We start from the raw sequence: 21,204 nt of genomic DNA, 5'->3' as shown, positions 1-21,204 counted from the left end.
AGATATTTCAAGATATCGGTATGAACATTAGTATAAATATTTTATTAAACGCTACTCGTGAATATTATTTAAAAACTTACAATATTATTATGTCGTTATCGTATATGACGTTATATCGTAAATAAATTTTTGTAAGCTGGATATACAACTTTTCTATCGAACACAATTTCTCTATCTAGTTACAGCGTATTTTGTTTATCATTTTTTTCCTTGACACTTTTATGAATTGATATGAATTTAAATATAAAAGATAGTTATATATGAAATAATTTGAAAATAATTGCGATTGCAATTAAGCCTGTTAATCAATTGTTTACGCCACCAAAATATTCAGCATTAAATTTGTTGATTCATTGAATGGACTAGGAAGATTGTTTCTTTTTTATTTATTTAAGTAACTCGATTGAATAATTTCAATTGGGTTTATCATACATACGTACGTGTACACACACACACACACACACACACACACATATATATATATATATATATACATGTACGTATGTATGTGCGATTATAATGTGAGCGTGTGTATATATAAATTACAAGAATGTTGTATTCGGAATAGCATTCACATATTTAAAATATTCATTTACATTTCGCATGCATATGTATATACTAAGCTTATACCACCATCTACATACGATATACGCTATACTAGATTATTTCATATATATATATATATATATATATATACACTCACATATGTATATATGTATATATATATTTTTTTTTTCACGTATATTATAGATAATGTTTTCGCTACACTATTATTCCTTTAAAATGGATACACAATTTGTTGCGTTATTACTGATGTTTTATTTATTTTATATATATATATATATGTATATATATATATATATACATGTATACATGTATGTATGTATATATGTATGTATATATATATATATATATATGTAGACACACGAAAAAATTGTAGAGGTTTTCGATTTTGTAAAAATGACTATTCTTTCTTTTCGTTTAAGCATTCAAGACGTCTCCTTGATTAGGTATCTCGTTATCGAACTCCTCTACGGTTTCAACGCTTCGTTGTGGCGTCGTACCATTTTCCGTAGGAATAATCGTAGACGTTGGAATTATCGTTCCATTTTCGTTTTCTGGAAGAATCATCGTTCCGTTTTGAGGTTTAACGTCGATGACACGTACACGAATGACCGTTCCTTCGGTGTCGTTACCATCGCTGTATATCGTTTCGTTGATCGTCACGACGTGCCCATTGATGATCTATAATTAAACAACATTATTATTTAATCGTAATAATAATAATAATAATAATAATAATAATAATAATAATAATAATAATAATAATAATAATTTACTGATATAAGATATAATCATTGTAGAGAGAAAATTGTTTTACTTTGGTAGTAGAAGTAGTATTTGCTCCTTCAGGAATTTTATTCCAGCGTGTTACAAATCCAGTATTTAACGGGAAACTTGAGGCAATATTGGCCATTTGATTTCTAAGTCGGTTCATCAGATCTGAAAATGCATAGATTAGGGAAAATGATGAAATCTCATTGATACATACTATTATTATATTGGACTCTATGATTCGTGTTGGTTGTATAATAATATTTGTATACTTTTATAAAACGGTATATATCTTCGGTTAACGATTCTAGGTCACTTTCTCGTTTGAATCAACGACGTTTCATAATATCTTTAATATATGCGTTAATATGAGCCTTTATTATATATTATCATAACGTTCGATTACGAAGGATTTTAATCTTTAAGAGAATTCACAAATGCTTTCATTTTCTTGATTTTTATTCGTTATTATGAATTCGTGATCGATCGGGCACGACAATAATTAATCTAAATAAATGTTATCTATTATTAGGAGGTAAAAATTATTATTATTATTATTATATACATTATTTTGCATCGTATCATCTTGTTCCCGATTTTATCGAACGACGAACGTCACGAATAGGACATTGCTTTACGTAATAACGAAAGGAAAGTTAATTCGAACAAGACCGAATCATTTGTTATACCGTTTAAAGTGAAGGGTTATTTTATGAGAAAAGGTGGACGTAGCCGAGGATTGCAACAGGTATATTGCCGGGACATAAGGTAAACGGTGCGATTTAAGATGCATTCTATCAAGGCCATTGTATTAAGAAGAATAACAACATGGTTCACATTGGTAATTCGACTCGAAAATCGAAATAATATAGTAGCCTCTTTGTGATTAGACAAGAAACGTTTTCGAATCTGTTTATGCCGCGAAAAAATTCCAAATTTTTCCTTCGATCGTTTTTTCCGTTCGACATTTAGATTTAGATTTCTTTTTGTTTTTCACTTCAACATTTATTGTTGAATTACTTTTATCATACTTTATCGTTGTTATCAAGATGATTGTACTACGTACGTTTAATAGTTTCACGGTATTCGTTTTACGAGTTTCTCGAAAGGACCCTTTAAAAGATAATAAATTACTCGAATGTCTTTTTAACTCTGCTCGTAGCACGCCATTGCGAATTAATTTCACGGAAGCGCATAGTTGGCGTGGAGCCGACATCTTCAAGCTCGATAATCGCTTCGAGTCGACGGATCTTGTACAATACGTATGTACTTATATACAAGGTGGCCCATTTTAAAACTATTTGCTGGACCAGTGAAATATTTATCGAAACTTTTAGCGACATTGAGAACATTTCTTTTAGTCTATGAAAGTATTTAAATTTCAAATTAACCCAAAAGATTTCAAATTAATACACGCATGCATCTATATACATATATATATATATATATATATATATATATATATATATATATATATATACGCAACAATCATTTTCATTTTTATTTACCATCCGTAAATCGTAATAGTTGAAAAATAAAAGATCTCTAATAAAATCATTTAAACGGTGAACGTCGATTCGTATCGAACGAACGATAGAAGCCTTTCTGTGTCCTTGAATAATAATGGTCAAACTGACGGGCAGGAAATTGGAATCCGCAAAGGCAATTGGTCATTTCTCGGCCGATAACTTTACCTCCTCTTTCTCTCTAACTTTTCACTTTCGCCATTGTTCTATATGATATTACGTACGTCATAGCCAATCAAAATGACCTAGGCAAAATGGCGGGCAACGTCAGGTGAATTTGAATAATGATTCTTTATAAGACTCGATATTACATGAAGGGAACGATTTTATCGAAAATCTCTGTCCATTCATCGAACATCCTTCCCACCGATTTTATCTCATCCTGTTTCCCATCGGATTATTATCCGTTGATTTAAAAAAGACCCAAATTTCACGTAAGATTATAATTTTTCAAGCTTGGAATTAGGCACTTTACTCATTTCTGGGAAAAGTCGTATTACACTTAATCGCGAGAGAGAGAGAGAGAGAGAGAGAGAGAGAGAGAGAGAGAGAGAGAGAGAGAGGAAGAGAAATAAACGAGCCATCAAGCAATAATAGTTGCAATAATACTTCTAATACAGGCTAATGCTGCTTTTCTTTTTGAGGAGACACGAAACTAAATTTGATCAAAGTTGCTTTTTCTTTTCTTTTCTACAAATCCATTGAAGTAATGGTAATATTATGACGCTTCGCAATTGCATTCTCATAAAGAGAATAGTAATGAAATACACTTACCTTGTAATGATTGTCTTAGATAATCGAAATTAACGGTGCTTGGCCTAAATAAAGACCACGATTCGTCGGAATCGGAAGAATCGGATAATCCAGGAATATGTGGTCTGCCGAATATGTCCATCTCGGATCCGGGAAGAACGAGCACCGTATCGACATTTTTTTTCTCGTCGCTTTCTTCAGATGTGTCGAACGCTAAAACCAAACGAAGAAAACGAACGTATTATTATAAACGATTTACACTAAAAATCTACGAAAATCAATAATATAAAAGATCGAAAGAATCGCGTACGGATGTAATAATTAATTTACTTTTTCATTTATTAATCAATTATATTATGGTTTCAATGCTCTCATAATCGACGTCGATAAATAAAGGATCGTATTTACCGATCGTCGATAAAATAGTCATTTCAATCCCAAGAGGCAAACGCGTTGTCGCAAATAGAAGTAAATAAAAAAATTTAGGAGAACAGTTGGTTCAGATTTATGTCAGAATAATATTCTTGGTGGGCGTGCGTTTATTTATTGCAATTTTTTTTTCCATGCAATATTTTAAATTAATCAAAATAAAAATTGGTTCGATAATGGAGTTACAATTTTATTGCAAAAAAATTGTAATTATTGCGACAATTTTGATAAAAATGTCAATGTACTTTTAAGATCAGACCAAGTCGAAATATTTTATTTGAAATCGAGACTCGATTGGTAATCGATCAAATCGTGTATCGTTATATATTAAAGGGATAAAATGTGACGTCTTATTCGCAACGGCTCTAGGAACGTCCCCAAAAAGGTTAGCAACGTGTCTCTTCGATATATGACATGTGGGTGGGTATCGTTCTGGAATTCAGAGCGATCGATAGTGAGTTCCTTAAAAGGAACACATATACACACACACATATATATAAATGTGGTGTGTATGTATCTGTTAGCGGGCGCGCGCGCTCACGGGCGAGCCATACGTTCTCGTCGAAGCTATCCAAGTTCCTAGGGGGATGCTCGAGCGAGTCGCGCGAATTATTCGAATTGAATCGCTCGGATGCTGGATGATTAATGTCATTTCCCATTGAAAAGAGAATGTATTGGTATACGTGACTCTCTCTCTCTCTCTCTCTCTCTCTTTGTGTATATAAGTGTGTATGCTTTTGACTCCCAATAGCCTTCTATCCAACCTGTCAAAATTATTCGGAACGTTGATAGAGTACTTTCCTTATTTATTTCGATACTTGAATTTGCTATTTTTCGTGAGAATTTTATTATAAAAGTGACTTGATCCTGTTATTTTCTTTCATTCATCAATTTCTTTTTTTATGATTTTATATTCTTCTTCTTATTATTATTTTAGTTCCACAATTTACAAGTTTTATAGAAAATTTTATAAATAAATGTTATTATAAAAGTTGTTTCATATTTCCCTCATTTTTTTTTCTTTTTCAAATAACTTTGCATTGTTGTAACAATTATTATTATTTTTTAATTAGGCTCTTGAATTTTTTTATTATAAATTTATAATATAAAAAAAGCTTTCGTATTCGACGAAAAATTGAAGAATTGTTGAAAATCATGAAATCGTAAAATCGTGAAACGATGAAATCCTCTTATTTCCTGGAAATTCAAATCTTCTATTATTCGTTATGCAACAATGTAGGAGGGTGTAGAGAGAGAGAGAGAGAGAGAGAGAGAGAGAGAGAGAGAGAGAGAGAGAGAGAGAGAGAGAGAGAGAGAGAGGAGCTAGATGGTTTCCGTTTATTCGCAACGTTGCTTGATGCGTAATATATTGCTTTGTAAACATTATAGTACACAGGCGGTGTACTAGTCTGAACACTAGTACGTCGAACGATTAAAGCCATGTCAGATCTTGCAAGATAATATTTGTGAAAATTTGGATATCTATGAGGAAGGAATACAATATATATATATATATATATTATATTATTGTATGTTTGATAAGAATTATAATGCTCGATTTATATTAAATGTTATCGATTTGGATAATATTAAACGCGATTGTACGTCTCTCTCTCTCTCTCTCTCTCTCTCTCTTATTCGTCAGATATTATTGGTATATAGGAACGTTGTCTCTCGTCGATCATAATCAGAACGTAGTTACATGGCTGATCGGTTCGCACAAGATTAATATTGTTCTCGTATATACATACAATGCATCTTGTTAATTGATACCTGCCTTTGTGTTCGAAGACGCTTCTCGTGAGAGAATTTATGTATATCCATTCGCGAGTATATTTGCCAATGACAACTATTTAAAAAGAAATCACTTACCGATCAAACTTTATCGTCATAATCAAAACATGGGATCAGATTATTCCATATAAAATTCTGAACAATTAAAATATAAACGTCGTATTGATAATTTCTATCACAATCGACGTATCTATCGTTAATTGTTATAATCGTCGTATTGAAATCGTGTCGTTTTTAAAATTCGATCGACAAATCTGTCAATTTTTGTTTCGACGGTAACAAGTAAATCTACTCTCTCTCTCTCTCTCTCTCTGTTTAACTCTCTTTTGATTTTATTCGCGTTCATTACCGCGAGGGGATTAGATTGACTCAAATTGACTCCTACGTTTCTCCTGCGTCACGCGCAATTGACGACTAAGCCGGCAAATTGGATAATCGCTAGAAGCACTCTGCGAAATCTGCTCGTGTATGTGTATACGTATATCGCAAGTAGTATCTTATAACTTTTAATATTATTTCGTAATTTTTTTCACATTCGTTAACGTGTCGCGTATATGCCTGCGCGTATTATCAAAGATCCAATCGATTCTTATAGAAATGGCTTGTAACGCTTTATACATAAGTGTTAATAAGAGACCATTCTTACGTATAAACATACAGGATGATCTTTTTAAGAAACTTCAATCGTATCGATTTATCGAGATTATTTATTACTAATCTTTTACTTCTTTCTTTCTGTCCCTCTTTTTCAACAAAATATTAAGCGCAGGTTTAACGTGATAAGATCTCTGAAAAAAAAAGGAACAAAAGAAAACAAACGAAAAAAAAGAAAGAGAAAACACGTAGTAGAGGTTCCAGCTGTGTGTTCAGCACCAAGTGTCATTGACTAAAGAATAAAATAGACGACTATGGGGGTGGTGGTAGCGGCTGCTAGTGGCATATCGGCCTTGGCAAAATTCCATTTCCTTTTTTTCTCTCTCTCTCTCTCTCTCTCTCGATAAAGTACACGTCTCTCTAGAAAGTCAGCGCCATTTTTACGAAAGAAAGGTCTTCTTAGCTTCCCTCCTCAATCTTTTACACTCCCCAAAGAGAGGAATAAAATCCATTCCGAGTTTTCATAATTTATATTTTTGCGTCGTTTTTATTATTCTTCCGTATATTTACTTATTATATTGATTCGATTAGAAAAATCTTCTAAACGCGATTGACATAATCTATATATATATATATATATATATATATATATATATATATATATATATATATATATATGTATTATTCGATTGATTAGATCAGAATTCGAAAATTTGTTCAACTTGAATTATCACCCAAAGTCAGTAACTTATTTTTTTTATTTCCCTCTTTTACCATCGGAAAAATCAGGCAAATAAAGTGCATATCTGCCGCCCCCTCCCCCCCCCTCTCTCTCTCTATCTCTATCTCTATCTCTTTAAATCCATGGGAAGGAGAATAAATAAAGCAACGGTAATGTTTATCCGGAAACACTGGGCAATTAATTATTTTCTCGCCTGTACGTTTCGTCAATCAGAGGATGCATTTGAGTGGATGGGGATGGCATGGGAGGGAATTTAATTGGAACGTTGAACGATTCGCTTGAGCACGGAAGTCGAAGCATCCATTTCCTCCTACGGCTTATAGTTTGGCCGAATTAACGGCAGGTAACCAAGGTAATTGGGTCGTACACCATCGACGTCGCCTATGCAAGGATCACAGTAGTTCTGATGTGTTCTACCTTCGATAAGGTATACTAACGATACGATTCTATACGGATGCTTATCCCTCGTTAACCGTATCGAACACCGTAGGCTACTCATATCTAACTATTCGAATTATCTACGCATCTATTTATTATTAATTATTAAGAACGAAGATAATGTACGCACCCACACGTATATATATATTATATACTAAACTCTGTTATACCATATGCAAGCAACACTTTTTTTATGGACCACCCTTGTACGCGTAATACACACGCGTATATAATAGGGTGTGTCTTTTCAGCGATTATATATAATTTTATTTTGATTTTTATTTATTCGTTTTCTTTCAATCAAGGGAAGAATCAGTTGGATTACTGGGAATACAAATCTTAATAATTGTAGGCCTTTTTCCTAAACAAATCGAAACGTACAATGAACATCCCTTTCCACGGTAACTAACAAATTAATTAGAGAACGTTACGTAAATCGTTTCTCCGTTCATTATATAATACTCTAACGATGAGTTAGTAGTTACGTTTAACGTTCACGTTTCCCCTGGCCTTTATCAGTAGTTTGTTCCATCTTCGTAGGGTTATTAATTAGAGAGGATGTAATGCGATATTACCGACCGAATGAGTGTTGTCCCATAGCTAATTACTTGCATCGTTATTAGATTATGTTGTAATCGTATGTTATTAACGAATTACGAAATATTTCTATTTTCTCTTCGGCCATGTTTATATCTGTGTGTTTCTGCACGTATACATATACATAAGAGCTTCCTTCGATGGCTAATCTCTGAATTAAACTCGATATATATTAAGTGCAATGTTCTGTTGTGGTAGTTCCGAATAGAACTACTTTGCTATCTACTAAAGTTGATCCGATCCGATTGGACGAGTAAATGTATCGTTTTCTGAATAAATGGATAAGGGTGCGAGGTCGGCAAAGTAGATCCCTATAAATCGCTAAGATTGAATCTCGATTATTTTTTTTTTTTTTTTTTTTTTTTTCTTTTTTTTTTTTTTTTTTTTTTTTTTTAAGGTCCTTTAATATTGATGAATTATTGATAATTTTTTCAATCGAATATTGCGCCTTTTGCGTATATATCACGTTACTTAAAAATGTCCCTGATACTTACTACTCACATGACTGTTAACAAAAAAAATAAATATTTTTCTCTCTAATATTTAATCGTTCATTAAATCGTGTGGGATAATTCTTTTCGAGGAAATAATTTCGCGCAACAAAATTTCTTTGGTTAATAAAAAGGAGCAAATAAAAAATGTCAAAGTTCTCAAAAAGCAGAGAGAGAGAAAGACCGGTAATGCAGAATGTTTTCTTGTTAATATTTTTAACACGCTCGGTGATTCATTCTCGGTTAAATATAAATGCAGCAGAGAGAGAGAGAGAGAGAGAAAGAGGAAGAGAAAAAGTTTTTGTAACATGCGAGCCATTCACATAAATACACGACTAGAATATGCAAGAGTGGACCGTGAAACAAACTGTCCGAGATTTTCAGACATCTAATTCGATGTTCCACATATAATGTGTATATACTGTGAAAAAAAACAAGAGAGAGGGAAAAGGCTCGTTTGTGGTTTTGGAAAAGACTTAAGTACCGTCACAACGAAACAAAAAAAAAAAAAAAAAAAAAGAAAGGAAGAAAAAATAAATGTCGATATTGTCGAGAGCAAAGCCGGAAAGAGTTGTTCCAAATCCGTCGGTAAAACAGTTTTTCCCCCATCCAAACTCCGTCCTTTGGCAAGTGATCTGACGCGCGCGCGTCTGAGCATACACGTATGCATCTATGCGCCGCATACGCGAGTGTATACGTGTATGATCTAAACGTAACTGCATACTAAACTATAAATATACATACGTATATACGTACACACAGAGTAAAGGGGGACATGGTAAGCGAGGTATTATGAAGCTTGGAATCGAAATAGCGCGCGAAAGCACCTAATACTAGTACGTACTTGATGTCAAAGGCGTAATAACTTGGAAGTACTTGACATTCGTGAATGTGCAACGATCGACATATATGTATGTGAAAGATAGAGAAAGAGAGAAATATATAGACGGAGAGAGGGACGTATAGAAAGGGTCAGAGGTGGTGAAAGCAGGCTTTACGTACACGTGTCTCCGGTTATGTTGCAATTATATGCCATGCATGCATGCATGCATCCAGCTAGCAAACGCGTGCATCTTCCATCTCTGTCTCTCTTGTTTCCTTTCGTGACACGACTTATTGCAAAGTCGGTGTATGAAAACGTCACATGTTAAAATGTCGCCGTAAGAGCTTGTGCCTTGGCTTGACCGATTACATTCATGTATATATATATATATATATATATATATATACATGTACATACGTATTCGTGTTTCTATCGGAGAGATGAGAGAGAGAGAGAGAGAGAGAGAGAGAGAGAGAGAGAGAGAGAGAGAGAGAGAGAGATGAAAGTGTACGAAAGAGAGGGGGTTGGACGGGTGCACGCATGCGTATTAAATTGAAGTTGAAATTCAATGGATATTGCATTTTGTCATGGACGTGGTATAGCTAATAAACTTCTGTTAACGTAACATTATTTTCCATCGTGCTTACTCATTCATTCGCATTGAATAATTTTTTTTTGATTATTTCCCTTTTTTTCTTCGTACACGTATATATATGCGTATGTGTATGTACGAACGAAGGGAGGAGGGCTACAGACCGATCGTTAAAATTTTGTTTGTAGCTTTTATTCGTTAGAAATAATAATTCTATTAGCTACTTTGATGATTTTATAATCGTTTTGTTTAATTGCGTATTTATATTTAAAAACGATTTTTTGTCTGCGCCCGTTTTACTTGGGCTGCCATCAAAATCATTTTCGGTATTTTATATTTCATATCCAAACGAATAAAATAATGTGTGTGTGTGTGTGTATATATATATATATATATATACATATTCCCGGAGGAAGAGAAACTCTTAGGAAAATAATAACGTTTTCTCGTCGTTCTCGTCATCTTGAATTCGTCCTAATCCAAACTCCTCGACGATCGGGATTGCTGACGCGGATTTTCTACGCGGAGGAAAGATATCGTCTATTCCTCAGCTATGCTCGTTACACAATGATCCTGTGGACTAGTTTACTATATATCTATCCCATATTATTATTCAATGCGAGTATCTAGTAAAATAAAGCGAGGGATAAGGATAGAGAGAGAGAGAGAGAGAGAGAGAGAGAGAGAGAGAGAGAGAGAGAGAGAGAGAGAGAGAGAGAGAGAGGGAGAGAGAGAGGAGACTTATTCGTAAGGATGATTTTCTTTGCACGACACGAACAAGTCCTTCGGTGTTACTTCCGACTACGGTCCTCGATAATTGGTAGTCGTTCCACTTGTTCTTCTTCTTCTTCTTCTTACTCGTCTTCATGCTCTTCTACACTCTTTCCAATGGAATTTGTCGAACGGTACTTTTCACCATTTCTTTTTCTTCTTTTTTTGGGTGCTGCTATGCACTAACAACTGCAGTAACGATGACGTAACTAACTTAATTTGCACCAACTTTGAGAACATACACATACATCTGTATGTGTATGTGCGCTTGTATATTATTATTATTATTATTATTATTATTATTATTATTATTATTATTATTATTTATATTAGTTAATTGTTGGAGTTTGAAATAAATGAATATTGTAATTAATTTATCATATTGCATTATATGATGAATCGTATTATTAATTAGAGTATATTAATGCAACATATTAATTAACGTACCATAGTAATTCATTGCATAATATAGATGGTTATATCGTTAAAATTGCCTGATTAAAGTAAAAAAAAATAAAAAAGAATAACAAAAAAATATATATAAATTAAATTTCATCAAGAAAAATGTTTGGCACTTTTTACCATATGTCGGTAATTGTTATGTTGATAGTACAGTTTTCGTATTATCGATAAAAATGTCCTTTAGTTGGATGCAAAATAAGCTTATAACATAATATAAGATTTAAATTTATGTAAAATGCGTTCATACATACATACATACACACACGTATACTTGATTCGCTTATTGCATAAATATAAATTTTTTTTTGTTGCAACATATGGACAATGCGGAACAAAGGATGACATTTATAGGAACGATTGCATTGAACTTGACGTTCGTTACGTTCGAGATCGATCCATTAAGAACGATCAAGGAAAACTTGGAAAACCAGTTTTTCCACTAGGCACGTATAGTGCGTGTTTGTGCGTGTGTACATGTACGTACTTGTAGCACCAAAGGTAGTAGTTTTGCATTTCAGAAAAATAATGGAAAAATATGGAGAGACAGGTAACATGCAACTTGCACATGTATATACATATTTATACATATACCTCAATAAAATAATATTTTCCGGTTAATATTTTTTATATGAAAATTAGTTAAAAAGAGAAAATTATTGTTATATATCACATTGTATATGTATATATTCTATATGTATATTGTTGGTTAATATATTGTAGTAAAATCATTTTTGATGACCTTATCGATATTTGGCGAATCTTTATTTTCTATTAAATATAATGAAACTTTAATAAGCTTTATCTTTCGTATAAATTGACACCAAAATCCTTATCAACATTTAATTATTTCGAAAAGAATCGAGAGATCAAATAGGATTGGCCGCGTCTGAAAAATCTAAATCCAGGGATTTTACTTTTCTTTTATTAGACACACACATACGCGCGCGCGCGCGCGCGCGCACACACACACACATATCGTGTAATAAAGAACATTGAAAAAGTTGCATTTCATATACCGTTACTATTATCATTACTATTGTTATTATTATCATTCTCTCCTTGGCAAGATAAGTTATTACAACTACTCGTCCTTCGAATCCCTTATATTATAATACATAGACGTATACAAGAAAAATCGTCATATCCATAACAATTTTCTATATTCGATTGATAAAAGCTTTTCTACCATCGAGAGACGGCAAACGTAGGAGAAGAGGAGACGGAGGTGGAAAGTTTGGGGAAAATATTGAATTGACGATAAATAGAACGGAGAAAATATATCCGTTCTCTATAAGACCGATAAGAACTTTTCTTTCTTTCGTTTATTTCATGACGACGATGTTCAATTCGATTTCCAAATTCCCTTCTCTTTTTCGTAAGACAGAAAAAGATCCACACATAAAATATATATATATGTATGGTATATATGTGTATATATATGTACGAGTAAGATAAAGAGAAATTAATTAATTAATTAAATAATAGATTGATTCATTTATGTATTTAAAAATCGAATTAAAGACCAAAGAGGGAGGATGGATAATAGCAACATAAATTTAATGTCGTAGTTATAACAACATCATTTTCTGTGTTCTGGAATGCGAAGAAAATTTAATTAAATCTTTTTTGTCTTTCTGTCTCTCTCTCTCTCTCTCTCTCTCCCTCTCTCTCTTACATACATGTTTCAAGCACGTTCAACAAATATTTTTACGAATAATGCCACGAACCATGGCGGTACGTGGTTTTACAGAAACACGATATTAACGTGGCCAGTAATTTTCACAAGAAAATACGTTTCTTCTCTCGTCTTCCTACCCGCCGAAAAAAAAGTGTCATATATATATATATATATATATATATATATATATATATATATATATATATATATATATGTATACACGTCCACAGGGTGGGCCAAAAGTTTCTAGGTGATTTAAAAAATCAGTCCCTTTTTACGAAACCTCTTAGAGGAATTTCCGTTTCGGATCGTTAGACTACAAGTCCCGCAAAATGGAGTCAATTTGAAATTACTACAATCACCTAGGAACTTTTGCTCCTAATCGAGTATATATATAGTATATAGATATAGATGTGAATTTGATTACTTATACGTATTAATAATATGTATATGTATTTATTTTTGAGAGGATCGAGTTATATGTTTGCAGTAGGGCATTCACTTTGTTGGTTGTCGGCATGCATCACTGATCATGTTCAACGTCCTACGGAAATCCTAATTACTGCATTTAATCCAGGCTCACTTGATTATTATACTTAAAAGGTTTGTTACGTTAACGTAACGTATTTTCGTTGGGGTCAATAAGATTCCATTTTATAGGGGAAAATTAAAAAGAAATTTAAAAAAATTATTGAAGTTTATATAAGATATAATGTTTGACTATCAACTCTTTCTTTCTTTCTTTATAATTTCGTTCATTTCGTAAGTATTAAATTTGGAGAATAGATTGGAAATGACAAACTTGAATCGCTGTAGGTGCGTCTTTTCCTTTCGTTCTTTTTTTGTTTTCTCATATCGCTTTGAAACATTTTCATAGGACTCGCGAGAGAGCAAGTTCGAAGTATCTTTTCACTTGGAAACATTGAAGAGCACTCGTGTCCGGAAAGATACTTTTCATGGTACGTTATCGAAAGTCGTAAAAGCTCTGAGAATCTCAGAGCTTTTCCATGATTCTGGATAGTAGGAATGGCAGTAATGTATTTATCGTGCTGGTGACCATCAGTTTCGTTGGAGTATGCCACGTCGAATTTCTAACCGGTCAAAGAAACTTATGCGACTGCACTCCCATCCCCTGCTAACAAATACGAGCCATTTATCTGTACGTGTGCACGTACAGAGTGGCCCGTATCATTCATAAACGGATACGGTTTTGTTTATCAAAAATTGTCAAAATTAAATAAATTTCTTTTTTATTCGATAATTGATATATCGAAATATTGTCATCTTATTATTTTATAAAATGTTGCAAATTATATTGATCACTCGGTATATCAGTGTAAATGACATAAGTGACCAAGATTGCCAAAATTTGTTTGTAAGTTTGATTATTTTATAAGATCTTTTCATTAAAATATATTTATTTGCAGATAGAAACGAGTCACCCTGTATACGAGGATGCACTCGGTAAACGTTATTTAAATGCAAAAGCGAAGTGGCGAGTTACTTGGAACGAAATTGAGGTAGTATTTGAGGTTAACTAGCTTTACGGTGGAGAAATGGACGGTCAGCATCTTTAACGAGATCACTCGGCTCTTCTGTACGTATAATTGGAGTCGTGTTATTTATTTATCATTTTTTCTTCGTTTTTGCTTTTTTTTTATTTCTTTTTTTTGTTTTTTTTTTTTTTTTTTTTTTTTTTTTTTTTTATATTTTTATATCGAACGAACGAACGAACGAACGAACGAACGAACGAGAACGTTTTTCTAACGGAAAATGCCAAGCTAATTATCGACCATGCAAAGCGTTTGGGAAACGAAGTCACGCGAATTCAACATGGACGACGATGGACGACGCAGTGGAAGCTCGTTGGTTGATTCGACTCGACTTCCTGACAACTCATGCATCCGGCATAGCAGCATGTGTTGAAAGTCATATAACGGTACGACAAATGTCGTGAATCGAATCCAAATACGTTATATACGTAAGTAGCTTGCTCTTCTACCATAAAAAATTGATGGGCAAATTTTCTTTTTCTCTTCTTTCCACCAAAAATTGGAACTTGTTTATCGACGTAGGAGTCGAACGTACGATTCATTTAAATATTATATTGAAAAAGTATTAACAATATCATAAATTATATACTTGTAATATACGTGATAAATACAACAAGAAAATATTGTCAATGCTTTTTGTTTGCGTACATATCTGTCTTCATTTGCATTTGAATTTTGCCTGTATATGTGCGCGCGAAAGAGAGAGATGGTGCGAGAAAGCTATTCGACGAGTAAAAGCATTTCGTATGAGAAAACTTTTGGATCCATTTGTGGATTTATGTGCGAGTATTATGCGTGGGTCTACGTATGAACTATATCAATCGATGTGAATACCCGTTAATATGTGTATAAGTTGGTGTGAATATATGAATGAAAAGGGTTTTGCTTATTGAACGATGACGAAATATTAATGGACATTTGCCTCTTCGGTAGAACTTTTTAAAGAGGTTATGAATCCAAGACGAGGCCAAGTCGAAAAATTTATTTCATTTTCTTCGTTTCCTCTTGTACGTATATATATATATATATATATATATATATATATATATATATATATATACATAAATGTGCGTGCGTGCGTGTGAGACTGCCTGTACATATATGTGTGTGTGTGTGTGTGTGTGTATTTTATCTCGGAGCTCGTGGAAGTCGTGAGAAAGGAAAAGAATTTTATAATTGGACGCCGAGGGCCACTCTCTTTTTCTTTCTCTTTTACTTGCTGTCGGTTTCGAAGTTTTCGAGACCCGCCATTCGAAAAAGTTAAAAGAAAAGTTTCAGCGAATTCAAAGATGGGGGTCTCGTACTTAAGACGGCCTTACAAACCCGTCGACCGTTTCAATTTCGTTTTCTTTAGGAACCATGAAGCCTCTCTCTTCTCGCCAGAGAATTTTTCTTGTCTTTCCTTCTTTCTGTTTCGTCCTTTTTTAATTTTTCGCTTTGACATTACTAATAATTATTTGTCAAATATAATATTACAATCGATAATAGGTAGAAAAAAAATCTCTTTAATTTGCCTTATCATATCGATCACTTTTTCACGGTTCTTTTTTTCCTTATTTTAGAAGGGGAAAAGGAAGTTACGTGTATATCGAGCGATGAACGTAACGAACCGAGTAAGCCAGACTACAAGACCATACGGAAAAAGGTTTTCTACCCTCGAAAAGTTTCATTTATCACGAGAAGGAGGAGACGAAGACGAAGAGAAGGATGAGAAGCATAAGAAGCAGAAGATATCCTCTTTCTCCTCGAGCAGTAAGAACTCGAGCAGTACCGTTCATATTAGTCCGAGGGAAAAAATTCAATCTAAATGGGAACGATTGGCACACGTACGATAAACAGAGCGTGATTGACGTACGTGATTCCAGTTCCTTCTATATCCCTCTGGCCATTTCTGGGGACCACCAATACATTCAAACGCCGAGAGAAAAACGGAATTGTTAGCATTATCCTGTTTATTTATTTCCCTAGATCTATCACAAAAAAGTTGTATCACAATTTCATTTAGTTTTCTAATTATTTTTAGGCGCAAGAAAGTACGATGTATGAAAAAATAATATATATATATATATATATATGTGCACACGCACACACAGAATATATAGATATTCTTGGATCATGCGAAGCATAGATCATAGATTACATAAAGCGTATCATTTCTTTTTCCTATACATTTCTTTTCCCATTTATCTGCTACGTTTGCCTTTCCACATATAAAAAGAATGAAAAGGTAAAACGTATAAAAGTTTCTCATGTGGACAGAATAGTCAACGTGCAATTAGATTCAAGGCATTTATTCTATTAATAAAGAAATTAGTCACGTGTTACGACTGCATTTGAAACGACGCGTTTTCCAATATTCAAAAGCTTCGGCTAGTGCGTGCCCCTTGGCACGATCGAATGTATATGTGTATATATATATATATATATATATATATATATATATCTCGAAATAAGTACACGGATGGAGAGAGGGAGAGAAAGAGAAAGGTTTCAAGCCCTCTCTCAACCTTAGTGACTATCATATCGGGGAAAAATAAACGGAGCGTGTACGAAGAAACGATTGTGTGGATATATCTACTAAACGCTTCTTCAGATTCGCGAAAAGACCGAAAAGCGCTGTCAACAAAACAATAACTAAACAATACCGTCTTCTCATTCACGTTCAGTTATATCTTCCGATGCAAGCTACATGTGTATTTTTATAAAAATCGAAGAGAGAACCTTTCCATTTTATTCTCCTTTTAAGATGTCATGCGTTTGCAAAATACATCGTGTGTATATATATATATATATATGTATGTATATATCATAGATTATATATCATCGCCATTAGAAAAGCATAGAAAAAAGTTAATATATCTGTCTGTATAAGAAAATAAAGGTCGAACGAATCGAAATATATTTTATAGATGGAGACGTTCGTTATTAGATCGAAACGGCCACTCCTTTAAATTTGAATTTAATCTTCTCCACTTGTTCGCGAATCGTTAAGTCTTACGAGACTTAAATTAGCTTCCAGTCGATACACACATATCGTTGTCGTTCTCTTCTATAGTTTCGAAAGGTCACTTTCCTTTGTTAGCAACTATTCCATGTTAACGTTCTATAGATCGTTCTCGAAATTGTTCGTCGATATATTCTCGTTTTTAAATCATACACATTTTTTCCTTCATTACGTACAAATAGAATATAACCTACATTTGAATATCTTTGTTCAAAACGTACATATATTTAAATGTCAAAGGATAACCTTTCGATCTTATTGTTTATACTACGTTGAAGTATTCAAGCGAGAGAAACGACGTATCGATCTATTTCCGTTCGCAAGACTAATCTATATATAGCTATAGATAAACACACACACACACACACATATTTATAATACCATTTTTTTCGTTTCGCTGGGCCAAGACAGAGATAAGAAAATTATCGATATAAAGCCGAGGGAAGAAAAGATTTAATAAGATATATGAATCATCGACGGATTTTTAGGTAAAAAATTTAACGAAGAAATCCAAGATCTTAATAATTTGCGACCATTCGAGTTTATAATAAAATATGAGGGAAGATGAGGTAAGTTCGATCTTACTCGATTGGCAACAATGAGGCGGAAAAATTCAAATTACGATCAACGATATCAAAAAAATACGCAAAGGGAGAAGAAGAAGGTGAGAAAAAAAAGTAAACACGAGGAAATACTTGTTGATCAGTTATCGCAACAAATAATTTCAAGAAAGCTGACTCGAATTGACAAAATTATGTTTTACTCACCGGGAAATGCATAGGAAAATGCAAGGAAGCACGTAACGACGATATAAATGTTAAAAAGGAGCTTCATGGTGTCGTTGTTCACTTATTGAGGAAAAAAAATAAAAATAAATGTTAAAAATACAATATAAAAAAAGAAGACCCTTTCGAAGACGAAACTCGTTAAAAAAAAAACTCTAGCGAAGTTGTTTCGAGAACGGTGATTGAATTCGTACTGGCGAATGAGAATTACTAGTGGTAGTAGTAGTCGTCAGTCGAGTTCTCTCGGCTTTAGAGCCCCCACAAAACGAACGACTACACAACACGTTGGCGAAGGAATCAAGGTCACTCGCTCGCTATACTCGCTTGAAAACAACGCACGCTCTTGTGTCGTAGAACGCCGTCATTTCGCGAGACTTTTGTCTCGGCTCCGCGCGCCTATACTCGCTCGTCGTCGCGGTCCGCGACTGTCGGCCAATCGGCTTACCGCTACCGACCGATCACGTGACCCTCGCTGAGTCACGTGGCACTAGCTCGCCTCGAGCCCCTCTCATTTCGTCTCTTGTCGTTCTTACGGACGGTTGCATCCTCTCCTTCCGCACGCTTTTTCTTTAATACCTTTTCTTTTTTTATTCTTATTTCTTTCTTTCTTTCTTTCTTTCTTTCTTTCTTTCTTTCTTTCTTTCTTTCTTTCTTTCTTTCTCAGTCGACGTTACTTCATTCGAGTATTTATATATATACACATATGTATATTTTTTGTTTAACATCTTCTCATTATACATATATATGTATGTATTTTCTTGTGGCATACTTTTTGGCACTTTTTTCTTTCTACCTCTCGATGGCTGTTTAGGTTATAGTAAAATTTGTCACTTGTTATAACTCTTTTTCTTAGTAGCCCTGAGTTTTCTTGAAAAGATAAGAAAGTAAATTTATATTTCGGTATATGATCTCGACTAATTATAGAATTGTGATTCATGAGCGACTAGAGCGATAACGAGCAGACCTGTAAACGCTACTACGAAGAGCTTGGAGACCCGTGAGAACACAATGGTGGATTGGGAAAATAGTTAAGAAGAAAACATTGTGAGATTCTACGACGTAGTATCCTTTCTTACAGATGCACAAAAGGTTTTATAACTCTTTCATCGATCCAATAAATTTTACTTTTAACAATTTTATTCATGTCGAATATAATTAACTATTTAATTGAATATATTTATCAAATTGACGATGCATTATTTTTATGTTATCTGTAGGTTATTTAAAGATCCGATCACGTGTATATTAATATAAGCGGTTCAACGGTCTCAAATTTATTCCAGTGGATCTCAATTTAGAACGAAGTACATCGACAAAGACATTTGATTTCATTTTTTTCGTTTTTCTTTCGTGTTTTTTTTTTTTTTTTTTTTTTTTCAAATTCAATTAACAGAGCAGAGTGTGAGAATTGGTCACGAAAGTGACATTAATACACTCCGTCGGTAACACAGAGACCGTACGAAAGCCATAATCCATGAAAGTTAATAAGACGAATGAGCGGATGCTCGAGTTAAATCGATCGTCATTTCACCTTTGTGTTTGAGAATATTTCACTTTAAAGAATATCACCGATTTAATGTAATAATTATCGCTCAAACTTTTTTATACTTTAAGTTATATAATATCAATTATATATTTATTGTATATTTATAGTTTGCGTATCATTATACTATTAACAGCAATCTTGATACGGTTGAAATGACAAAAATGTACGTGCATTGATAATGTCGTCGCATGTCGAATTCATTCTGAAAATTTATTTTTTTTCGTTTCGAATTTATCATATGCATACGTGTTTTTTTCCTTTAAAAAAAAAAAAGAAGAAAAAGAAAAGAAAAAAAGGAAACAAAAAGAAGGAGTATGTTACCAGTCAGTAATGATAATAGTCATTAACTACTTATTATTTTTATCATATCGCCTTGAAATAATCAGTTAATGATTTTCATGTGCTTTTACATTCATCTGCGTCGTCGTTAACGTGATAATCACTATTACGTGTCCATACTTACGTGTTTTTTTATTTTCTATTTCCCGTTAGATTTTTAAAATGTTGGAACGTTTTTCCTTAAACTCTGCCAATAATGTGTACTGATATTTGCTGATTTCTTCGCAATAATTAACACCTTTTCGTCAATTCTGTATATCTGAGAAATGGAACCTGTACACATTATAGAAGATAACTGTATATTTTTTTTTCTTTTTAATGTTTACATCACGAACTGTATATATACACACGCACGCACGCACGCACGCACACACACACACACACACACACACACAGTTTACGATGTATGTGCCATCACAGATGAATATTTGGATACCGATGATTTCCATTGCAAATTGTTAGTATCGTAAACGAATGCGGAATTAGAGGTAAACACGGTATTAAAACGAGCCGTTACGAAGCTGTTCGAATAACGTCATGGCTTTCGCGAGATACCAACCCCACTCGTTATAAGCACCGAAATACAATCCCTTTCTCTTTTATTTATTCCTTTTTATCTTCATTACTTTTTACAATCTTTTTTGTTTTATGAAATGCAATATCTTTTGTTAAAATAAATTTTCTCTTATAGCGTAGTTTGAACGCTATTCATTTAATTGTTAAAATATTTAATCAATTTTTTTTTGCTTAGTATTATTTGATTTTAAACATTAATTTTTATCTTTTTCCAAGAAAAAATAAAAAATGAAAGTACAGTCGGTAAAACAGAGACAGGATGCGTTGAGATTTAAATTCTTTCGCTTGACTCAGCATGTTCGAACTAAAGGATTGGGTTGATGCGGCGGCGGGGGGGTTTGAGTGTAAGCTCCTTCCCGCTCTCCCGCCAACACCC

The 21,204-nt window shown here is 33.4% G+C and overlaps 1 protein-coding gene and 1 long non-coding RNA gene across 4 annotated transcripts in view; one reads left to right on the top strand and one right to left on the bottom strand.

Annotated features, from left to right (window-relative positions):
• Positions 1–17,009, top strand: part of LOC118445270 (uncharacterized) — a 30,003-nt gene extending 12,994 nt beyond the window's left edge. For 2 of the 3 annotated variants that reach the window (XR_014983265.1, XR_014983264.1), the window contains 3 exons: positions 14,453–14,622; positions 14,828–15,006; positions 16,141–17,009. This is a non-coding gene — a long non-coding RNA (uncharacterized LOC118445270). The remainder of the gene's footprint in view (positions 1–14,452; positions 14,623–14,827; positions 15,007–16,140) is intronic. The other variant, XR_014983266.1, reaches the window with a different exon arrangement.
• LOC118445266 (icarapin-like) lies at positions 901–18,566 on the bottom strand. The gene is made up of 4 exons (XM_035874462.2): positions 18,350–18,566; positions 3,636–3,827; positions 1,382–1,503; positions 901–1,245 (listed from the first exon to the last, which is right to left on the bottom strand). Exons 1-4 carry the CDS (start codon positions 18,414–18,416, stop codon positions 982–984), a joined length of 645 nt encoding a protein of 214 aa, XP_035730355.1. The 5' UTR covers positions 18,417–18,566; the 3' UTR covers positions 901–981.
• Between the last annotated feature and the right edge of the window lie 2,638 nt (positions 18,567–21,204).

The sequence above is a fragment of the Vespa mandarinia genome, chromosome 18 (genome assembly GCF_050613455.1).
Source record: "Vespa mandarinia isolate Hongniang chromosome 18, ASM5061345v1, whole genome shotgun sequence".
NCBI lineage: Eukaryota > Metazoa > Arthropoda > Insecta > Hymenoptera > Vespidae > Vespa > Vespa mandarinia.
The sequence above is the reverse complement of the archived record's forward strand: the minus strand, read 5'-3'. Positions and strand labels throughout refer to the sequence as shown.